General features: G+C 36.6%; 1 protein-coding gene across 8 annotated transcripts in view; it reads left to right on the top strand.

Moving 5' to 3' along the window:
* LOC137252435 (ras-related and estrogen-regulated growth inhibitor) overlaps positions 1–20,034 on the top strand; it is a 53,361-nt gene that overhangs the window by 15,964 nt on the left and 17,363 nt on the right. For 6 of the 8 annotated variants that reach the window (XM_067788110.1, XM_067788114.1, XM_067788113.1 and 3 more), the window contains exons 2-3: positions 2,361–2,790; positions 17,378–17,434. In XM_067788110.1, the coding sequence (XP_067644211.1) occupies positions 2,703–2,790; positions 17,378–17,434 (145 nt within the window). In that variant the 5' untranslated portion in view covers positions 2,361–2,702. The remainder of the gene's footprint in view (positions 1–2,360; positions 2,791–17,377; positions 17,435–20,034) is intronic. The other 2 variants (XM_067788118.1, XM_067788117.1) reach the window with 1 other exon arrangement.

Here is a 20,034-nt window from a genome sequence, read left to right as displayed (position 1 = left end):
AACAGATGTAGAAATTATTATTAGAAATAAGATAACAAATTATTTTTAATAAGGCAATTGGCATAAGTTTACAGCAACTAAGGCATGATATGCCTGAATGCGTTTGTAGCACTTCAACCATAGTAGGAGTGTGCGTTCGAATCCCACTTCCGGGAGACAATGCTTCGAAGAGATTTACAAGGTATAATCGAAAGAGCTGTCGCCTTGTCCGTCCTAATGTCATGTTGTTTAAATTTGCCCCAAATTATTAAATAAAAAATTTATTTTGTTGTTACATATTTTGCTGTATTTTAAAATTGTTTTACAATCAATTATAAATGAAGATTTCAATAAAAGGTGCACGAGTTATATCCAAATTGCCCCGAAGTTATATTGAGACAGATTACAGGAGATTATCCGAAAACATCCCGAAATAATTCGAAAACGACCCACGAAAAAATCTAGAAAAACAACAGAGACAGTGCTAATGGTCCAACATTAATTCTTATATGTTGCCTAAAATTATCCCGAAATGATTCCACATAATCCCGAAGCAGTCTTGAAATAATATTAAAATGCTCCCTAATGAACGCCGAGTATTCCTTCTAAGTAGAAGTAGGTGGCTGTGAATTATGTAGGCCTGGATCTATTTAACCAAATATTATTGATGCAAGTCAACTCAGTTATAGTCGTTTATAAAAATATTTCAAGGGGAATTAGGGTGCCGCTGCTCAGTTTATCAAAATTACTTACACCTCGATCTAAACGACACATATACATACTAAATATTATTAAAGTTATAAGAATTACAAAAAAAATATAAGAGGCGATGCTTTTCCAAAAATGTATAGTGTGTAAATCTTTCCAAGATACTGGTTATCTGTGTACCAATTTCCATCAAAATCCATCTAAGCGTTCTGTCACGCTTAATTCACAATGACTGCTAGAAAATGTAAGAGTAAGTGCTAGCAGGGTTCGGTGGGTGCCACCTTTTCCCAGCAAAAAATAAAAAATAAGTAGATTCTTCCAGACAGTGTGTTATCTGTCTTCGAAACCCGTTAAGTTAATAGTAGTTTATAAATTTTACCCAAATCACTTAAAACAGTTTTCGAGATAGCATTTTATATACAAAGGAATACAAATATTAATACTTAGAAATACTTTTGTTTCAAACAACAAATATTTTGTTTCAACAACAATTTTCTATTGCTAGCCATATTTTGTTTAATAAAATTTTTTATTTTTTTTTTTTTTTTAATTTTTTTTCTTTTATTTAATTTTATTTATCTGTTTTATTTGTTTAATTTTTATTTATTTTATTCTATTTTTTATATTATTTTATCTTATTTTGTTTTGTCTTGTTTTATTTTATTTTATTTAAATTAATTTAAATTTATTTTGTTTAATTAAATTGTTTTTTTTTTTTTATTTAGTTGATATTAGAGAAAATTTTAAAAATTTACAAACTTTGGTGGTTACTAGGACATGTTTCTGAATTTCACTTCTTCATCAACTAGCTTCTGGGGAGCTGAGTACTGAACTCGAAATCTCCAAAATTCATACTTTGTACTATTGTAAAGCCAGATGCTTTTATCCACTCAGCCATATGAATTCCCCGCTGCTCGCGTTGCAGTTGATCTCTATGTATTGCCTTTTTGTTGCTATTCCTTAATACACCATTAGGTATATACTAATTCTATATGTTTTTAATCCTAATTGCGTGGAATACATATAGGCGCGCTCTCGAGAGCTTAGTAACATTGGATTTATAGTAGTGCTTTTATAAGCAGTACTTCCGCTGTTCACTATTATATCAATATTACAACTGTATTCAATTAGCGAGACATGCTCATATTACTTTATACAATTGTTTTTGTTATTGATATTAGAGAAAGATTACAAAGTTTACAAACGGCGATGATCGTTTTAGAGATACTTACGAATGTATAAATAAATAAATAAATTTACACTTCTTAGATATATTTTCATTTAAATACGACGTAAAATACTTTTCATTTGATACACAAGTTGGCACAATTAATTTAATATTTAAAAAATTTCAAACAGATGGCAACCTTGTAAAGACATCCTTTGTGGCATCATATCGCTAAAACGACTCAGAAAGTAGTACACTCTCTTTATACCAAAGTTATTTCAAATAGGTTTGGCCCAAGTGTTTCTAAGATAGTAGTAAATATAAAAAAATATACAAAATGTATTCGTTTAAAATTTTAAAATAAATGAGAAAAAAAAATAAAAATATAAACTAATAAAACTTACGACTTAAAAACTAAAAATCAAATATACAAATTTGTAATATATAGTTGTATCAGTGCGTCTAAAATCTGTGAATTAAATGAATGCCTTATTTATTGTTACAGCCAAAATCAACAAATTTCTTCATTTATATTTAAGAAAAACTAAATAAATGTACAACGCATAAATCTTGTGAAAGGAAGAGTATTTTGAATTTAGTGATTGCTGCATTGAATAACTGCAAGTGTATTTTCTATCGTATTGGATAAACTCACCTGCTCATACATTTGTAAACGGCAAGCGACTTATTTACTTATTTAACATTAACGCTTTTACAAACATTTAATTTATTTACTCATTTCGGTTTGTGCAAATCATCTGTGGATTTTGGTTGTGGTTTGCTTTTGTGGTTTATTGTTGTGTGTGGCTTTTAAGTTTTACACATTGTACATAATAATTTAACGGTAATGACCACACGAGGAATTCGTCGCAAGAAATCAACTTTGACAGAACTGAAAATTGCTGTGGTTGGAGCGCCAAGCGTTGGCAAGAGTGGTATGTTTTGTTGTTATTAGTCAAATGCTGTCAATACTAATAAGATATAGAATTTAAATAGTTTTTAAGTACTTTAACAATTATATTATTAGAAATCTATACCAATTGCCTTAGTTACAAACACTGTTTGCATTTGCTAGTCCGGAGCAGCAGAAGCAACGAAAAATATGCTCTACTACTGCTCTGGCTCTGAACAAGAACAAAGCATAGAACAGAGCCATAGCGTAAAACAGTGATAGCATTTGTTAAGCTCTGCCACTAGCTACGTTGTTTCAGAGCCGAGAAAATAGCAGAATATGAACTGCAAACGAAATGCTATTGCTCTGTTAGGCATTGTAATGTAGAACCTTGTCTTTTTTTACTCAGTTGAGCAGAGCTCATAGAGTATATTAAGTTTGATTGGATAACGGTTGGTTGTACATATATAAAGGAATCGAGATAGATATAGACTTCCATATATCAAAATAATCAGGATCGAAAAAAAATTTGATTGAGCCATGTCCGTCCGTCCGTTAACACGATAACTTGAGTAAATTTTGAGGTATCTTGATGAAATTTGGTATGTAGGTTCCTGAGCACTCATCTCAGATCGCTATTTAAAGCGAACGATATCGGACTATAACCACGCCCACTTTTTCGATATTGAAAATTTCGAAAAACCGAAAAAGTGCCATAATTCACTACCAAAGACAGATAAAGCGACGAAACTTGGTAGATGAGTTGAATTTATGACGCAGAATAGAAAACTAGTAAAATTTTGGACAATGGGCGTGGCACCGCCCACTTTTAAAAGAAGGTAATTTAGAAGTTTTGCAAGCTGTAATTTGTCAGTCGTTGAAGATATCATGATGAAATTTGGCAGGGACGTTACTCCTATTACTATATGTACGCCTAATAAAAATTAGCAAAATCGGAGAAGGACCACGCCCACTTTTAAAAAAAAAATTTTTTTAAAGTAAAATTTTAACAAAAAATATAATATCTTCACAGTATATAAGTAAATTATGTCAACATTCAACTCCAGTAATGATATGGTGCAAGAAAATACAAAAATAAAAGAAAATTTCAAAATGGGCGTGGCTCCGCCCTTTTTCATTTAATTTGTCTAGGATGCTTTTAATGCCACAAGTCGAACAAAAATTAACCAATCCTTTTGAAATTTGGTAGGGGCATAGATTTTATGACGTTAACTCTTTTCTGTGAAAACGGGCGAAATCGGTTGATGCCACGCCCAGTTTTTATACACGGTCGACCGTCTGTCCTTCCGCTCGGCCGTTAACACGATAACTTGAGCAAAAATCGATATATCTTTACTAAACTCAGATCACGTACTTATCTGAACTCACTTTGTATTGGTGTAAAAAATGGCCGAAATCCGACTATGACCACGCCCACTTTTTCGATATCGAAAATTACGAAAAATGAAAAAAATGCCATAATTATATACCAAATACAAAAAAAGCAATGAAACATGGTAATTTTATTGGTCTATTGACGCAAAATATAACTTTAGAAAAAAACTTGGTAAATGGGTGTGACACCTACCATATTAAGTAGAAGAAAATGAAGAAGTTTTGCAGGGCGAAATCAAAAGCCCTTGGAATCTTGGGAGGAATACTGTACGTGGTGTTACATATATAAATAAATTAGCGGTACCCGACAGATGATGTTCTGGATCCCCCTGGTCCACATTTAGGTAGATACCTCGAAAACGCCTTCACATATACAACTAAGGGCCACTCCCTTTTAAAACCCTCATTAATACCTTTAATTTGATACCCATATTGTACAAACACATTCTAGAGTCACCCCTGGTCCACGTTTATGGCGATATCTCGAAAAGGCGTCCACCTGTAGAACTAAGGATCACTCCCTTTTAAAATACTCATTAACACCTTTCATTTGATACCCATATCGTACAAACACATTCTAGAGTCACCCCTGGCCCACCTTTATGGCGATATCTCGAAAAGGCGTCCACCTGTAGAACTAAAGCCCACTCGCTTTTAAAAAACTCATTAACACGCTTCATTTGATACCCATATCGTACAAACATATTCTAGAGTCACCCTTGGTCCACCTTTATGGCGATATCTCGAAAAGGCGTCCACCCATAGAACTAAGGCCAACTCCCTTTTAAAATACTCATTAACACCTTTCGTTTGATACCCATATTGCACGAACGAATTCTAGAGTCACCCCTGGTCCACCTTTATGCCGGTATCTCGAAACGGCGTCCACCTATGGAACTAAGGATTACTCCCTTTTAAAATACTCATTAACACCTTTCATTTGATACCCATAATGTACAAACGCATTCTAGAGTCAACCCTGATCCACCTTTATGGCTATATCCCTAAATGGCGTCCACCGATAGAACTATGGCCCACTCCCTCATAAAATACTCTTTAATGCCTTTCATTTGATACACATGTCATACAAACACATTCCAGGGTTTCCCTCGGTTCATTTTCCTACATGGTTATTTTCCCTTATGTTGTCACCATAGCTCTCAACTGAGTATGTAATGTTCGGTTACACCCGAACTTAACCTTCCTTACTTGTTTATACTCAGCTGAGCAGAGCTCACAGAGTATATTAATTTTGTTCTCATAACGGTACCTCGTAGCCGAATAAACTAATCGAGATAGATATAGACTTTCATATATCAAAATGATCTGGGCGAAAAAGAAATTCGTTTAGACATGCCCGTCCGTCCGTTCTTCCGTCCGTCCATCTGTCCGTGAACATGATAACTTGAATAAATTTTGAGTTATCTTAATGAAATTTGGTATGTAAATTCCTGGGCACTCATCTCAGTTCGCTTTTCAAATTGCACGAAATCGGACTATAATCACGCCCACTTTTTCGATATCGAAAATTTCGAAAAACCGAAAAAGTGCGATAATTCATTACCAAAGACGGATAAAGCGATGAAAAATTAGTAAAAATTTGGACAATGGGCGTAGCACCGCCCACTTTTAAAAGAAGATAATTTAAAAATTTTGCAAGCTGTAATTTAGCAGTCGTTGTAGATATCATGGTGAAATTTGGCCGTAACGTTACTCCTATTAATATATGTGTTCTAAATAAAAATTAGCAAAATCGGTAGACAAACACGCTCACTTTAAAAAAAAATTTGTAAGTCAAAAACAAAAAATTTAATATCTTTACAGTATATACGTAAATTATGTCAACATTCAACTCCAACATTTGTCTCCAAAGCTGAGTATATAATATTCGTTTACACCTGAACTTGCCATCCTTACTTGTTTATTGTTGGAGCTGATTTAGCGTTATGATGTTGTTGAGTTTTCTACTTTTGGTTTTATACCATCTTTAAGTTGTTGTTGTAGCTTCTTGCTTTTATTGTCACTGTTGCATCTGGGAAAAGAGGGAGGGTTCCCACGTTGCATTGCAAGTTGTTGTAGATAACTAATAGCGCGAAAAAAAACAAAGTTCTGCCTCACAATGCCTAAGAGAGCGAATAGCATTAATTTTTTTGTTTTTGCCCTCTCTACACTACATATATCTCTTCGTTTGGAGTTTTTATTCTGCTTATTTGCTACGCTTTGAAATACGGCATAGCTCGTAACAGAGCATTAGAAATCCTATCACTTGTTTATGCTACGGCTCTACTCCATGCTCTGTTCATGTTCAGATCCGGAGAAATAGCCAAAACAGAAAACTCCGGGGTAATGTAGCATTTTCAATAACTGGTTACAAACTATCTCAACAATTACTTCTCAATGGTTTATCGATACGCTACTGAAAAAGAAAAATTTCCAACGTTTCTAAGCCAAAACTCTTAAATGTGAGATGGTTGACATACCGCTGATCGCAATTTTTATAAAAATAAAATAAATGTAATGTGCGAATAACCTCCAAAGAGATTTTAGGCCGAGCTTTTCTTCCAATTTTCGTCGTTTTATCTCAATGGAGAAAAAAAATGTCCACTTGGGAAGAAGTTTTGTAAGTGAACGCACTTATTCACAATATATATTACATTTTGCCGGACGTTCCAACGATACAAATCATAGTTGGAAGCTGGAGAGATTCAGAGGGACCTCGAAGCCTGAAAACAAGAGGGTGAAAAGAGGGCGTTTACGTCACGACGAATTTGTTGGAAGAATAGCCGAATTGTGATGTGAGGCTAACAGGTAAATCTCCAATACAGTAAAGTGGCGCCGGGTGAACTCCTCCTAACCCCAACTTCTCTTAACCCTTCGTTTGACGTTTACTGCGAACAACTAGAAGATTTGCTGCATAAAAACACTACTGAGAACCTCGCAGTAGTGACCGTGGAGGGGAAAATTAAGCAGGTAGTTATCCTGGTATCCAGTCCTCTGGCCCATAATTTGTAAGCTGCAAGAGGCTAGCGAAAAAGGGAGGCCACAAAAGGCGGTTGACCGTAGGCACAGATGCAAATGCGCACCACAATGCGTGGTGATGAGGCAACAATGCTCTATGATATCACATTACGCTCTGAACGTGATATACTAAGGTATGAATGGGGATCCTTCATAGGCCATCCTTCTCAGAACATGCCTATATCAGCCACTTAAAAGGATAGAGAAAGGAGCAACGTTCCAGCGGGTTAAGGAAATAATAAAGTTGTATCTAGTGCCAGGCGTGATAAAAACTGTCTTGCAAGGCCATGATTATAGGAATCATTACCGACAGTAAGTTGTCTTGGAAGCTCAAAGTGGAGGAGAGAGTGAAGAGGGCCTTGACGACGCTTCGTGAATGTTAAATAATAATGGTATAAGCGTGAGATGAGATCCCTTTTTCTAATTGAGCATTTACAGAGATTGTGAAGCCTGTCATAGAATTTGAAGGCCTCGCTTGGTGGACATCCACACAAAACTGAACCAAAATCAAGAAATTAGAGGATTATAAACTATTATTATAATGTGAGAAAAGAACCCCGACGTCCGTATTACACATCCAACGCCAGTGTTTTTCTTAACACCCAAGAATAAATCAAGGCAATAATCTCGTATAGCTTAAAGTGTATTAGTTTGTTAGAATGCAAGCAATCTCTAGGAAGAACCGGGATAGGGAGAATTATACATGTATATTGGGGTACTGGGCGTATGGCGTTATCTGATACTTTCCGGCAAAAAGCACTATTAAGGTACTAACCTAGCAAACGAGGTGGTCGGGTGGTGCTCGCCTGCCTGCTAAGTATGTGAATGATACATTTAATTTGTAAAGGGATTCGCTTCGCTTAGGTGGGGTTGACGATTGGGTTACGGAAGCTGTGAGCTACGCTTGTAAACCCCTTGGGCTACGATGTCTTCTTACGACACCGTTTAAGGTGTCAATCCATACCTTTTCCTAAGATAAAGAGAGAGGTATTTATCGTGATTTTGTTCGACGAGAGAAGATTTTACCTTTCATTCTAAGCGGGATTATGATGTAATGGTGGCCTAGTTTAAAAATTATATTCATTGCACACGACAATTAAAATCTCAAATATGTCATATAGCACCTAATTGGCTATCATGCACAATTATTTATGAAATTCTTTGTGTCTCTTGACGATATAATTATTTCCTTAAAAGTGAAATCTTCTTTGACACTTAAGTATATACATATTAGGGTGCTTTATGGAAAACAAATAAACGATTTGTTACAGTTTCATAATTTCAAACGGTCATACGTTTGGGGAGTGTCCTTATCGTTACAACAGCAATAACTAGCTAGGTTATGTTATGCGAATGGACGAAGACGCTTCGGCTAAGAAAGCATTTTTTGGTATTATCTGGATATAATGGTTTATTTTATTTATAGGGATCACTCTAGTATATATACAATACAGTTTTTTGTTTTTCTATGACCGTGAATTTTTCAAATACAATGTGTGTACTTAAGCATTTAAAATAATGTTTATCCAATTTAAGTACTTTCGCAAATTTCTTTGTGCAGGCAATTAGCAAATACTAAATAAGAGTGTAGTATATTCGTTTATTTATGGTTGTCTCATATGCATAAGTTGATTTGCGATGGCGTCTACGCGATCAGTTCCAATCGAATGTGCATGTATCCTATTTAATATTATATTAAACATTAAGGTGTTTAACAATTTCGTAAAAAGTTTAATGACTTTCCTAAAAACTTGAATGACAGCAGCCCACAGCGATGGCTGCATCACATATCAGCGAGTCTACTAACGACACCACTGACAGCAATCCTTCCAACCTATAAAAATGTAGATCCAATTTACACGACTGGAAGTTACTAGAACGTGGCTCATCAAAGAAGAACTGTGTGCGCCGGTGGTTGGAGAAAGTGTGCTCTGAAATAACCTTCCTTATCGGTATCAAGTGAAACAGACCTACCGAAACACCTTTTCCTTAACCGCAGTAATGAAAATAGGCCCATCACTCGTATTAAAAATACACAAATCTTCGCTTAAAATAAAAGTAAAAAATTACTCACCTCTTGTGTTGGTATCTGAGCTGTCACAAACGATCTGATGGAATTCAAATCGGCTCATACTATAACCACTTCTCATCTCTACCTCGCTTCACCTCTATCCTGGGAGTTGTTGCTGACAAGAAGTTTCTTTTCATAGCCCTCTCCTTCTTTAGCTCTGCATCTCACCGTCTCATCCGATATAGCTCTTCCATTCTATTAGAATTTACATCTATCTCTTTCTTTCCCGGACACTCTACTTCTCCGTCTTTCTATCTCTCGCTTTACCATTGTATACCATTTGCTCTACACTTCCCTCTCTCTCTCTTTCCACCTCTCTCGCTGACACCTCTCATAACCTTCTCTGCTTTCCTTATTTTTTTCTATCTTCCTCTTCCCATCAGGCCCTCTTTGTCTTCGCCTCTCCTTCTCTCTAACTTTACTCCCTCTACCTTTAGCTTATTTAACGGGATTGTCCATTACGATATGTGGCTTACAGTAGGTTCGCAGTTTAGCAAGATAGTACATAGAACAGCACCTTGTTTCTTCATTACTTGCGAAAAGCGAAATATCAGCAGATGTGATGGCTGTACCCTGTAATAAGATTTAGTTTGCTGATGAATTACATTTTGTTTCTAAAACAAACGAGCTCGCGAGTCGATTGATGCATAGTTTAGAAACAAAACTGCTACTAGCAAAAGTATAAACATGGATCTAGGATGAACTACGCTACCACAGGGTGGTAAATATAGGCACCACGCAAGGAGGTGTTCTCTCTCCGCTACTTTGTGTGGTGACCGTTAACCGATTACTGCAACTCATGGTAAGGTGATTGCCCACGCTGACGATATTTGCGCTATTATGCAATGAAAACTTCGTCAATCTCCCTGCAATCTAATAGAGCTTGCATTATCAACAATAATTGGACAAGAAGTTCGAGATTCCACATCAACCCTCCGTTTTCACAAGAAGATATAATCGGTAAATCTTATACCGATACAGGCAAGTATATGGAAGTCAACCTGCACAGTAGGCTACTCTGCATTGAAAGTATAACAGATCGGGTAAAGAAAGAAACAACTGCGTGGTCCTCCTCTAAGAGATCCATTGGTGTCTCGTTGGATTTTTCTTTCAAGTTAGTATATTGGATCTAAAAAGCCATTGCACGCCAAATTCTACTGTATGCTGTTCTGGTTGGATGGCCGGCACTTACAAAGGTGACGAACCTCTAATGCTTACAAAGAGTCCAGAGTAACTCTATTCGGCACATACCACCACTGTACTTGAAAGCGAAGAAAACAGTCGATGTCCATACCCTGCGAACCAGAGACTGGCAGTTGGAAGAATGAAGGAAGTGGTTATACTACGATCATGAGCACCAAAACCCAGATTTTAATACCAGTACTTGCTGATACTCGCATTTCCAGTGTCACAAGGAATTACACAGCCTTCATTCCCTTACAACAAAGAGGCTCAAAGTACCATCAACTAATTTACCAATGGCTCGAAGCCGACTCCGAACGGCATCTAAAAGGCAGATGAGTAGTGGTATGTGCTTGCGTGGCTACCCGATTAAAAAAACTTTTTTCTAATTCAAAAAACTGGTTTCTTAAATTTTGACATTGCTGTGGCCGGGGCATGAACCCACGATCTTCGGTTTGGTAGGTGGAGCACACTACCACAACACCTCAACGGCGCCGCGGTGCTATGAATAATTTTATACCGGTGCATATAGACGAGAACATAATGAGAATTTCCAAATATCACTCAATGAGCAGTATCAGCCTTATTTCGATACCTAGACACAGGGATATTGGAGGCAACTGGTGGGCTTGATGAGCCACGAGGGGTGCGACTCCCGATATCCTTTCCGAAAACAATTCCACAGGTATATTTGTGGCTCTTTTTAAATTCCTTGCGAGCACAAACACTGAAAGGCGGTAAAGTATGCTCTAGACAGTGCCCCCTACGTTGGAGTCATCTAGGTTGGTTTGGCATTCCTGAATAAATGAGGGTTTTCGTACATGGTAAGGTCTCTCAATGATCACAATGGGTTTGATAGGTACTCACGCCGCTAAGATGGGCATAGAATCTGAAAATTACTGTCACAGCTGCAAATGTATTGAGGAGGAGGAAAGCGTGCAGCATATTCTGTTTCACTATCCGGCACTACGTAAAACGATTTTGGCTGCTCTTTTTCAACTGTTTTTTAATGATCTTCGGAGATTTCCAAGCTTGAATTTAAGGAGATGAATTAGATCCAAGGAAGCTGGTACAGAAATGGTTACTTACCGTTTAGGGCATCGCAATTTGCCCATTGGTGGCCTAAGTGTTGGACTGGGTTGAAAATTCTGGGCCCAGTCAAACCTAACAAAACAAACAAAGCCCAACCTACATATGTACATAAGTAAACGTTTGAAAAATCACAAAACTTCTGAAAGGAAGTAAGTAGCATATTATACATACTTCAATCTAAAGAACTAACAAAGTCTCAATTTCACGTCAATTCAAATTTCACAAGCAAGACCTTTTTCTCAGTAGTCCCATTTTTTTCTTTGACACACTAAACTTACAAAATTTCTCTCTTTAAAATGTTGACAACTTACAAACATCGGAAATACATTACACCTCCGCCCCGTTAGGACAATTTCTTTGGCATAAAAGCACAATTAGTCTAAATACAAGCAATGAAAGAATATGTTTACATACCGTACGGGTATATCCCATTTTGCAAATGTTCATATGTACATAGTACATATAGTGCATATAAGCATCTACAAGTTTTTCCAATTTTCCCACAAAAATAGTTCACCTACACTTCCGATCATGCAATCTTCTCATGAATCCAAAATTCGCCCAGAAGGCTTACACTAAACAAGTGCATATGTGTAAATGTATTTAGAGATGTGCGCATGCATTATGCGAGTCGTTGCATTCTGTAAAGGACTTCCAGAAACTCAAAATCAAGTGGACAAAATGTCATTTGCATAAAAGCAGTACCAACTTATACATATGTATGTATGTAATTGCCTGGATGAACGTACGTAAAGTGTAACTGTCCACGCTATAGTCTGGGCTTGAAGGCAGAAACGTACACTCATCCACACAAAAGCATACTAAACAATATCAGATGCTTTTGTATGACTCGATCCAATTTTCATGTGATAATGTGCGTGGGTTTGTTCCACTTGTTTGGTTTTTCTGCTTCTTCTACTGCTTCAGTTGTTTTTGTTGCCTTTCTGCTTTTTTTCCATGTAACTATCTTTGTTTTATGTGTGTGTTTGCTGTATTTTACATATTTACTAGTTTTGTATTGAACGAAATTTTGCGTGCAAATGTACGTTCAAACGCCCTAAAATATGCAACAACCTCCCTTGTTCTATCTTTATATGTTTGTATCATTTTCATATGTCTGTATTGTGTTCACCTTTTGTGCTATCCAAACACGCAACATTAAGGTGCAATTCACCGGCACTAACACTTTACAACAACTTGCACATACTACAGTACTTTTGTACATACAGACATGCACATTTGAATATGAAATTCACTAACATCATACCCTCTCTCCCGCATTTGTGCATAAATTGGAAACGGATGTCCTTTTTTAGGTTGCGAGTTTAACAACCTCATCGTAATCGGCTTCGCTGCTGGCTGAATAATAGCAGCTGTTTGTAAAAGTGAATTCCTTTCGCTTTCAGGTAACCACATATAAACACACAATTTTAGCAAACGTAGGTCTAGTTGGAAAATTTGATGAGTCGGATTATAGTTATACTGATATAAAGAAAGATGTATGGGGCTAAAAAAATATATCTAACCGCTTACACACTTTACAGCAGTTGAAGGAGAGGACCTACACTGAGTTGGTAAAGAACAAGGCGGAAGACTTAACCTCTTTTGGTGCTCGAAGTAGATGCTAGTTTTCGTTTAGTGTTATTGAGTGGGACCCTTCGCTACGAAACAGTGAAAATTCTCAGGACTTCGATAAGAACTATTTATGGGTATCCACATGACACCAATCAACGCCACCAACACCAATGTCTTTTTAGTTCAACCCATTTAAAACTGATAATTTCCTTGGACACATGTTAGAAGATGTTGATGACAATTTGTTGGCGATCGCACCTTTAATCATTGTTAAAAGTAGAAGAAAGAGAAGATAAGAACTGCTTTAATCACACATACACATAATATTGTCACGGATATTAGCATCACTAAGCTATACCATCACTAGGGCGATGCTCAGGCTATGCTAAGCGATATTTACATCAATAATCAAATCAAGTATACACATATATAAGGCAGCCCAGAGAGATGTCACACACAGATGCATTTACTTATACGCCTATGTGTACTCGAGAGACTGTAAACTACAAACATTCACATCAATAATTCAATCATTATGAATATACAAAAACGAATAAATAATTGCGTCTACACATATGTACGTATACGAACATCGGAGCGGCAATGCACAAACACATGCATATATCTTATCTGAGTTGTCACAATAGAGAGCAATAATTTGTGCACGTAGTTGTGGCTGGCGATTTTGTAGCCGAAACAACTAGTAACTTCTGGAAATCGAAGAGCCTAGAAGTATGCAGCATAAACTATAAAAGCGGTGCAGGCGAGTAAGAAGTAATTCAGTTTGATTTGAGTTGTCAAGCAGTTGCGATTAAGACGATATCTAGCGAGCAATAGCAGTACTATTTTGAATAGTAGAGTTTCATTGAGCTATCAATCAGTGTGGTTATTAAGCAAGCTATTCGTTGCACAGTTTGTTATTGTGAAGTACTTTAATAAAGGCCATTTTGCATTATTACAAATTGGAGTTATTTATTCAACAGTTTAGTGATTCGAACTTGGCAGAGGATTGCAAATAAGAGTATTTGCAAGCAAATTCGTTACAATATAAAAGAAATCAATCGCTGTCTCACCATGTCTTCAAAATAGGACTTTAACTCGATTTGAGCAAGGCCATCAGCCATTTAAAGGCCTATAACCATTGCTATGTTATCTTCCAGGTTGATCGCTTCCGCAGTTGCTCGAACTTATGACATCTGTAGTAGCAGGCTTCAATATAAAAAGCAATCGTGAAACAAAGCACCATGATCTTGGAAGTACCCACTCCACGAGGTCAAAAAAGCAACTCAGACAAATACCTTGTGGCTCCCAAGATAAGCGTATACCTCTGTAATTCTTACTGTGGGTATCCCTTCAGTTCTTCTCATTGGCGCTGATGACGAACCGGACTGCTCAATTCCTAACAATATATGTTCCACACATCCCAAATTTAGATAATTATAAAAATCTGCATATCACGAGCTCGTTTTAGCAGATGGCATTTTAATTTTAGCTTGTGTGACGAATTGAACTAACCCACTCCCAATCCTACTCTTGCGTCCAGTTTCACTCACACGGTAAGTTAGGAATCAGCAAACTCACTCTATGGGACGCCACTCTGAAATGAGAGTAGTCGCCTGTGCAAACGAAGTCGTGATTGCTGTTTTAGTTCTATCCCTCAACAATAAGCGAAATACAGGAGGGGTTTCAGAGACTTCACGTCTGAAAAACCAAAAGCGGCCATAATCTAACTACAGGTAAGACCGAGATAGTATTATATTACCAGCAAAAAAAAAATCCACCTTTTCTACTGGACTCTCTAAACGTTACTGCCCTCTCCCTATCCAGAACAGTATGTGAGTTTCGTTGGAAAACAAATGTCAAGCGTAGGATTGGAAAAAGCCACATGGGTTCTACTCCTATAAATAAAAGAATCGACAGTAGAAAGTGAGGTCGAAGCCCAAACTAGTGATGTAGCTATAGATATACTGCCGTCGAATGAGGAAATTCTATGGAAGCCAGCAACGGTAAAAAATACAACATTAAAAAGGCAAATAAACTACAATGAGCATCCTTCGGATCCTTTGTTTGTGTTCCCTTCAAGCGGGGACTGGAGGTCGACGAGATGTATAGCAAGGAAACAGTTTCAGTCTGGATATACATGTCTAAAGGGAACTGCAGCGATGAAGTTCCTGTCTTTGCTGGGGAACTTGAGCTGTGGCCCTCAGTATGTATTCCTTACTACGTCATATAGAAGTATAGAGTATAGGGCGGATCTGCATACCCCTGTCAGATAATTTGGTGAAATGACGCGAAACGTACAGTTTCTCAGATAACGAAGCAGCGCTCTTGGCACTTAACTGCCTCATCACATCTTTCAAAGTCGACAGCAATTTCTAGAGCTCGCTTCGTACCTTAGGTATATTCTCATATATCATATGGACTCCTGATCAGAGGGCGAAGAGAACGCAGACAACTTCGCAAGACATTTGCTTTGCTGGATGCTGGGTGCTGGGGAGGCGGTCAAGATGCTTAATCCAAAAAAACATGCAAGTAGATTCCAAGAGAAAGCAATATCAAACTGGTACTCTTAGGATACCTGCAGGACAACCAAGGAAACATAGCCGACTTACGATTTTTGCATAGAACATTCTTAGTAGATCAAGGTCAAAAATCTTTAGAACTATTGCCCCAATCCCGTGACACTGGCCGCTTGACCTGCATGCTGAGAGAATTGGGTGATCCCACTTACAACATTTGCACAAGCTTTTGTGAGAAGGACTGCAAAAGAACAATCAATCACTACCTGTGCGAATGCCAACCTCTAGCATACATTGGGTTTCAAACTATTCAAACAAAGCTGCTCCAAAGGAGATATGAGCAGGTCCATTAACCGATCCAATTGATTTGAACGGAGCAATGAAAGGCCCCTCAAAACTCAGTAATAATTTGTTACAGGAAAAAGTGCATCAAGGTGGTTCCCTTCCTATTGGGACCTAGATCTTTAGTATCCGAGCAGCATAGCAACCAAACCAAATTATTGAGGGAAAATAATATTCAAGGGGTTATGTAGCGCAACTCTTCCAAGCAGTAAAATTTATAGCTTCGAACTAACATATCCGAGGCAAATTCTGCTTATCTAGCAGACGAGGTCCTGGCAATACTACGTTCCGTAGATACGGAGTGATTTGGATGAACTTGAATGTTCAGCGAAGTGACATCAAATCGTTCTCGATTTGTTCCAGCTAATATCTTGATTGTGCACTGCTGCGGAGCGTGTCGAACCAACGTCCGGCAAAGGACGTCCAACATCTATAATACTCCCCCAAACCTTCGGAGAGTCTCCTTATCGTTACAAGAAGAATAATAAAAATAATATTATTGTGTATCTAATATCACTATGTTATTCTTACTTTCGTCACTTACGACGTGAACATTTAGCCAGGGAAAAGATGGCCACAGTAATAACTGGACGATCGAAATTTCATGAACTGTTTAGAAGTTTCTAGGTGCGTAAGCCGCATCACTGACAGACGTTTTGGAAAAGCTCAGCATATGCAAGTGATTATTAGTTTTATTCGAACTTTGGAATTGAATTGGGGTGAACTTAAACTTAAGTGTTATTTTTTTCTTTTTCTAACCTATACACTTTTATGACGACTATTTTACATCTTTGTTGCTATGAGAGAATTTAGCTATCGTTACGCAGTTCAACATTTTCCTACAGGGCGTGTTCAACTCTTTATAAGCGCTTTTAAGGGAATACATTTACATACACAATCCTTCATTAAATAGGTTGGGTGTTTGTTCTCTCCCATTTAAACTGGTATTAAAGCAACTCCAAATATGAAGTTGTGTTTCTAATAAAGTCAAACGCTAAAATTCACATTTCAATTTTGCGAGAATTAAGTCCCAACGTTTTGTCCTTTAATGTTTCTCCTCCCGTTTTTTTTTTTTTTCTTTGAATTCAAAGCAGTTGACCTGAATTTCTGGTTGCCACTTTATTTTTCTCTTGACACAAACAAAATGTTTCCTTTTAGTTGAGGTGAACGTTCTAAGGCAGGTGGTGTGTGAATGGTTAGAGGAGTTTTGGTTTTAGCAGCTAAATTTTTCTGGGCGTTCACGCGTTTTATTGCTCATTTAATTTACATTACACCGACACATGATATCCGCTTCACGATATGAGCAAACATAAATATATCATGTCATTGCTTTAATTATTTATGAGACTTTTAGTTAGATATATGTACATTAGCAATACAGCCCTAATTAATTAGGCACGAACAAGTTATTAAGCACCTTCCTTCCTCTTTTTCAGCTTTGATTGTACGATTTCTAACCAAACGTTATATCGGTGAATATGATCATCAAACAGGTAAGAAGGAGTTACCAGAAAATATTGTTTTTTATTGACGAAACTTAAGCAATTTTAAAACTAAGTATTATATAAGTTACTTCCAGATTAAATACTGCATTTTATACAGATAAACATATATGAAAGGCCTTCATAGATTTGAAATTTATAATCTGCGAGTTTAAGTGGCCTTTAATATCCCTGCAAGAAACCGTGCACCCAATCCCTAAAGAGAGAGGTTTGTGTTTGATCGTTTTTGGCTACAGTGGTATATAATAGATCCCCTTTAGTACCTTTTGGGTATAGTGAGATAAGGCAGCCTAAATTTTATGAAGGCTATTTTAACGAACAATAAAAAAACTGCAATGAAGTAGGTATAATAAAGTATAAGTTAAATGGAATTGAAGCAAATTATTTAAGGAACTACCGTGCTATTGGTTTTTCCACAATATCAATTCGAAAAAAAAATGTAAAACATTGAGTTAAAACTTAAAAGACATATTCCCGCAGGTGTAGAAGGAGGACTTGTCCGGACAGTACACGTAGGCAGAAAAGGAAGACCTGTCCCACAATACCCGTAGGGATACAAAGAAAGCCTGTTCGATATTATTGGTAAATTACAAATAGGACTTTTACCGACACTATTCCTAATGTACATAGAAGACCTTACAAACAGTAAGGGAGAGTAGAAAAAAACCTTTCTGATAGTACCCGTTCAGGTTTAGAAAAAAATACACCTGGTGTCTTCTTAGGTCTTGCTCAAACAAAAGAAATCCTTATAAAAAAATTTTAACTGGCAATAGCCGCGTAATTCTTTGCGGCGCATATCTGATTCATCGTAGACTAATCGCATTTTTTGCGAGGTAAAATTCGTATTTATGTTTATATTTACGCAAAAAATCAAACGGGTGGATTTTGTATTTAAAAAAGTTTCATTTTTACTAAAAGTTAAATTTTACAGTCCACTTTTATAATTAAAAGGTTTAACCTCTGTCATTTTACCACATCGGAACTGTAAACACCCTTTATGTGCTTTTAAAGATTTTTTAAAAGGAGGTGAGGAGCATCTTATTCTACAGCATACCCGCTTTACTCAAAAGAAACAATACACTCTTCAGGATGGGCTGGAGTGCATAATTCAAGTGTACTTCCCTCCGCACCCACAAAATCATGCTCAGTCTTCCATAGTTTTGTAAGGTAAACTTCAAGCAAGTTGTAACGCCTTTAGACTAACGAAGTTGCTATTTGGCCACAAAAGAAACTGTTTTATCATCGAGACCGAAGAACTAATGTGAGGAAAAATAGCAAAAGAAGAAATAAAGATAAATTTTCCTACTAGACTTTCTGTACGACCGAATACAATCCTGACACAGAGCGACATCAAATTTGGCAATGACAGCATTTTGGAGCCCTTTCCCGAAAATACGTATCGAGTTTACTTGTCTAATTAAAGTCTCAGAATCCAGAGCTGCCTTTACGGATAGCTCCAAACTTATTATCAAGAGTGGTGGTAATATCTATTTCCAAGAGCTTTCGCTCTCAATAGTTCCTTCTTCATATTCTTGTAGCGATAAGAAGATTTCCAGAAGTTTTTTGTGAGTTGTTCTGACGTTGATGATCGTTTGTCGGATATTTATTCGCTATTTTGAACGAAATATGCAAATGTAAATCCAACACTTCGCAACGTTAATTGCAAAGTACCTAAAAGTACCTAAGGGAAAATTATAAATTTTCGTTCAAATAATGCAATATATGACCACATTGAACCTTTTAAGTCAACCGCAAGGGAAATGAAGGGGAGAATTCTAAGTTAATACCTCATAAGAGATATGAAAGGAATGTCTCATCGACAGCTTGCTTTCATCAATACATCATAGTACAGATTATATAATCTGGATTTATTTAATGCGGGAAGCCCTATTCTGAGAGTTCCGCAAAATATTTTGAGAGATAAGAGATAATAGGTGCAGCAGCCCAAGGTACGGAGCTAGATCGATATCTAAATTGTCTAAATTCTGTGGTTCCTCAGGAGCATTTAACTATCAAACCTAAAATCCCGATTGCATGGCAAGAATTTTAAATAGTGCTTGACTCTCTTTGAAGCTAAAGGATTTAATTAAATGTGTTTTCATCAACATAACTATTCAAAAACACCTCTATGTAAATTTGGCGCAGGCATGTGTCATTTTATGACTTGACTAAATACTTTTAAATGAGTCATGGTCATTAAAATATATATAATAAAGTAAAGAAAAATAAAGAAGACTGGCCTGAACCAATGTTCAGCTTTTCTGAAACAGTTCCATTTAGGGGCTTATTTTGCAACTTTGTCCACATCTTAGAGCGAACTGCCACAGTACTGAGAATGATAACTTTTACTATAGCTTCCTCAACTAGCATGCATTCAAATCTAAAATAAATAATAGTTTAAAATAACTAAAAAACACGCTTGTATAGCTAACCGAACTAAAAAATAGAAAATAATTTTCAATTAAAAAGAGTTTATATATGAGTAGTAGAAGGTCAAACATCTCAAAATAAAATTATAATAAAATTTAAGTTATTAACAGAGTAATTTAATTCAGATTAAAAAGCGTGGGGTGAATTTGACTACATTTTAT

The sequence above is a fragment of the Eurosta solidaginis genome, chromosome 5, assembly GCF_040869045.1.
Source record: "Eurosta solidaginis isolate ZX-2024a chromosome 5, ASM4086904v1, whole genome shotgun sequence".
NCBI lineage: Eukaryota > Metazoa > Arthropoda > Insecta > Diptera > Tephritidae > Eurosta > Eurosta solidaginis.
Note: the sequence above shows the minus strand (reverse complement) of the source record. Positions and strands in the feature narration are given on the sequence as shown.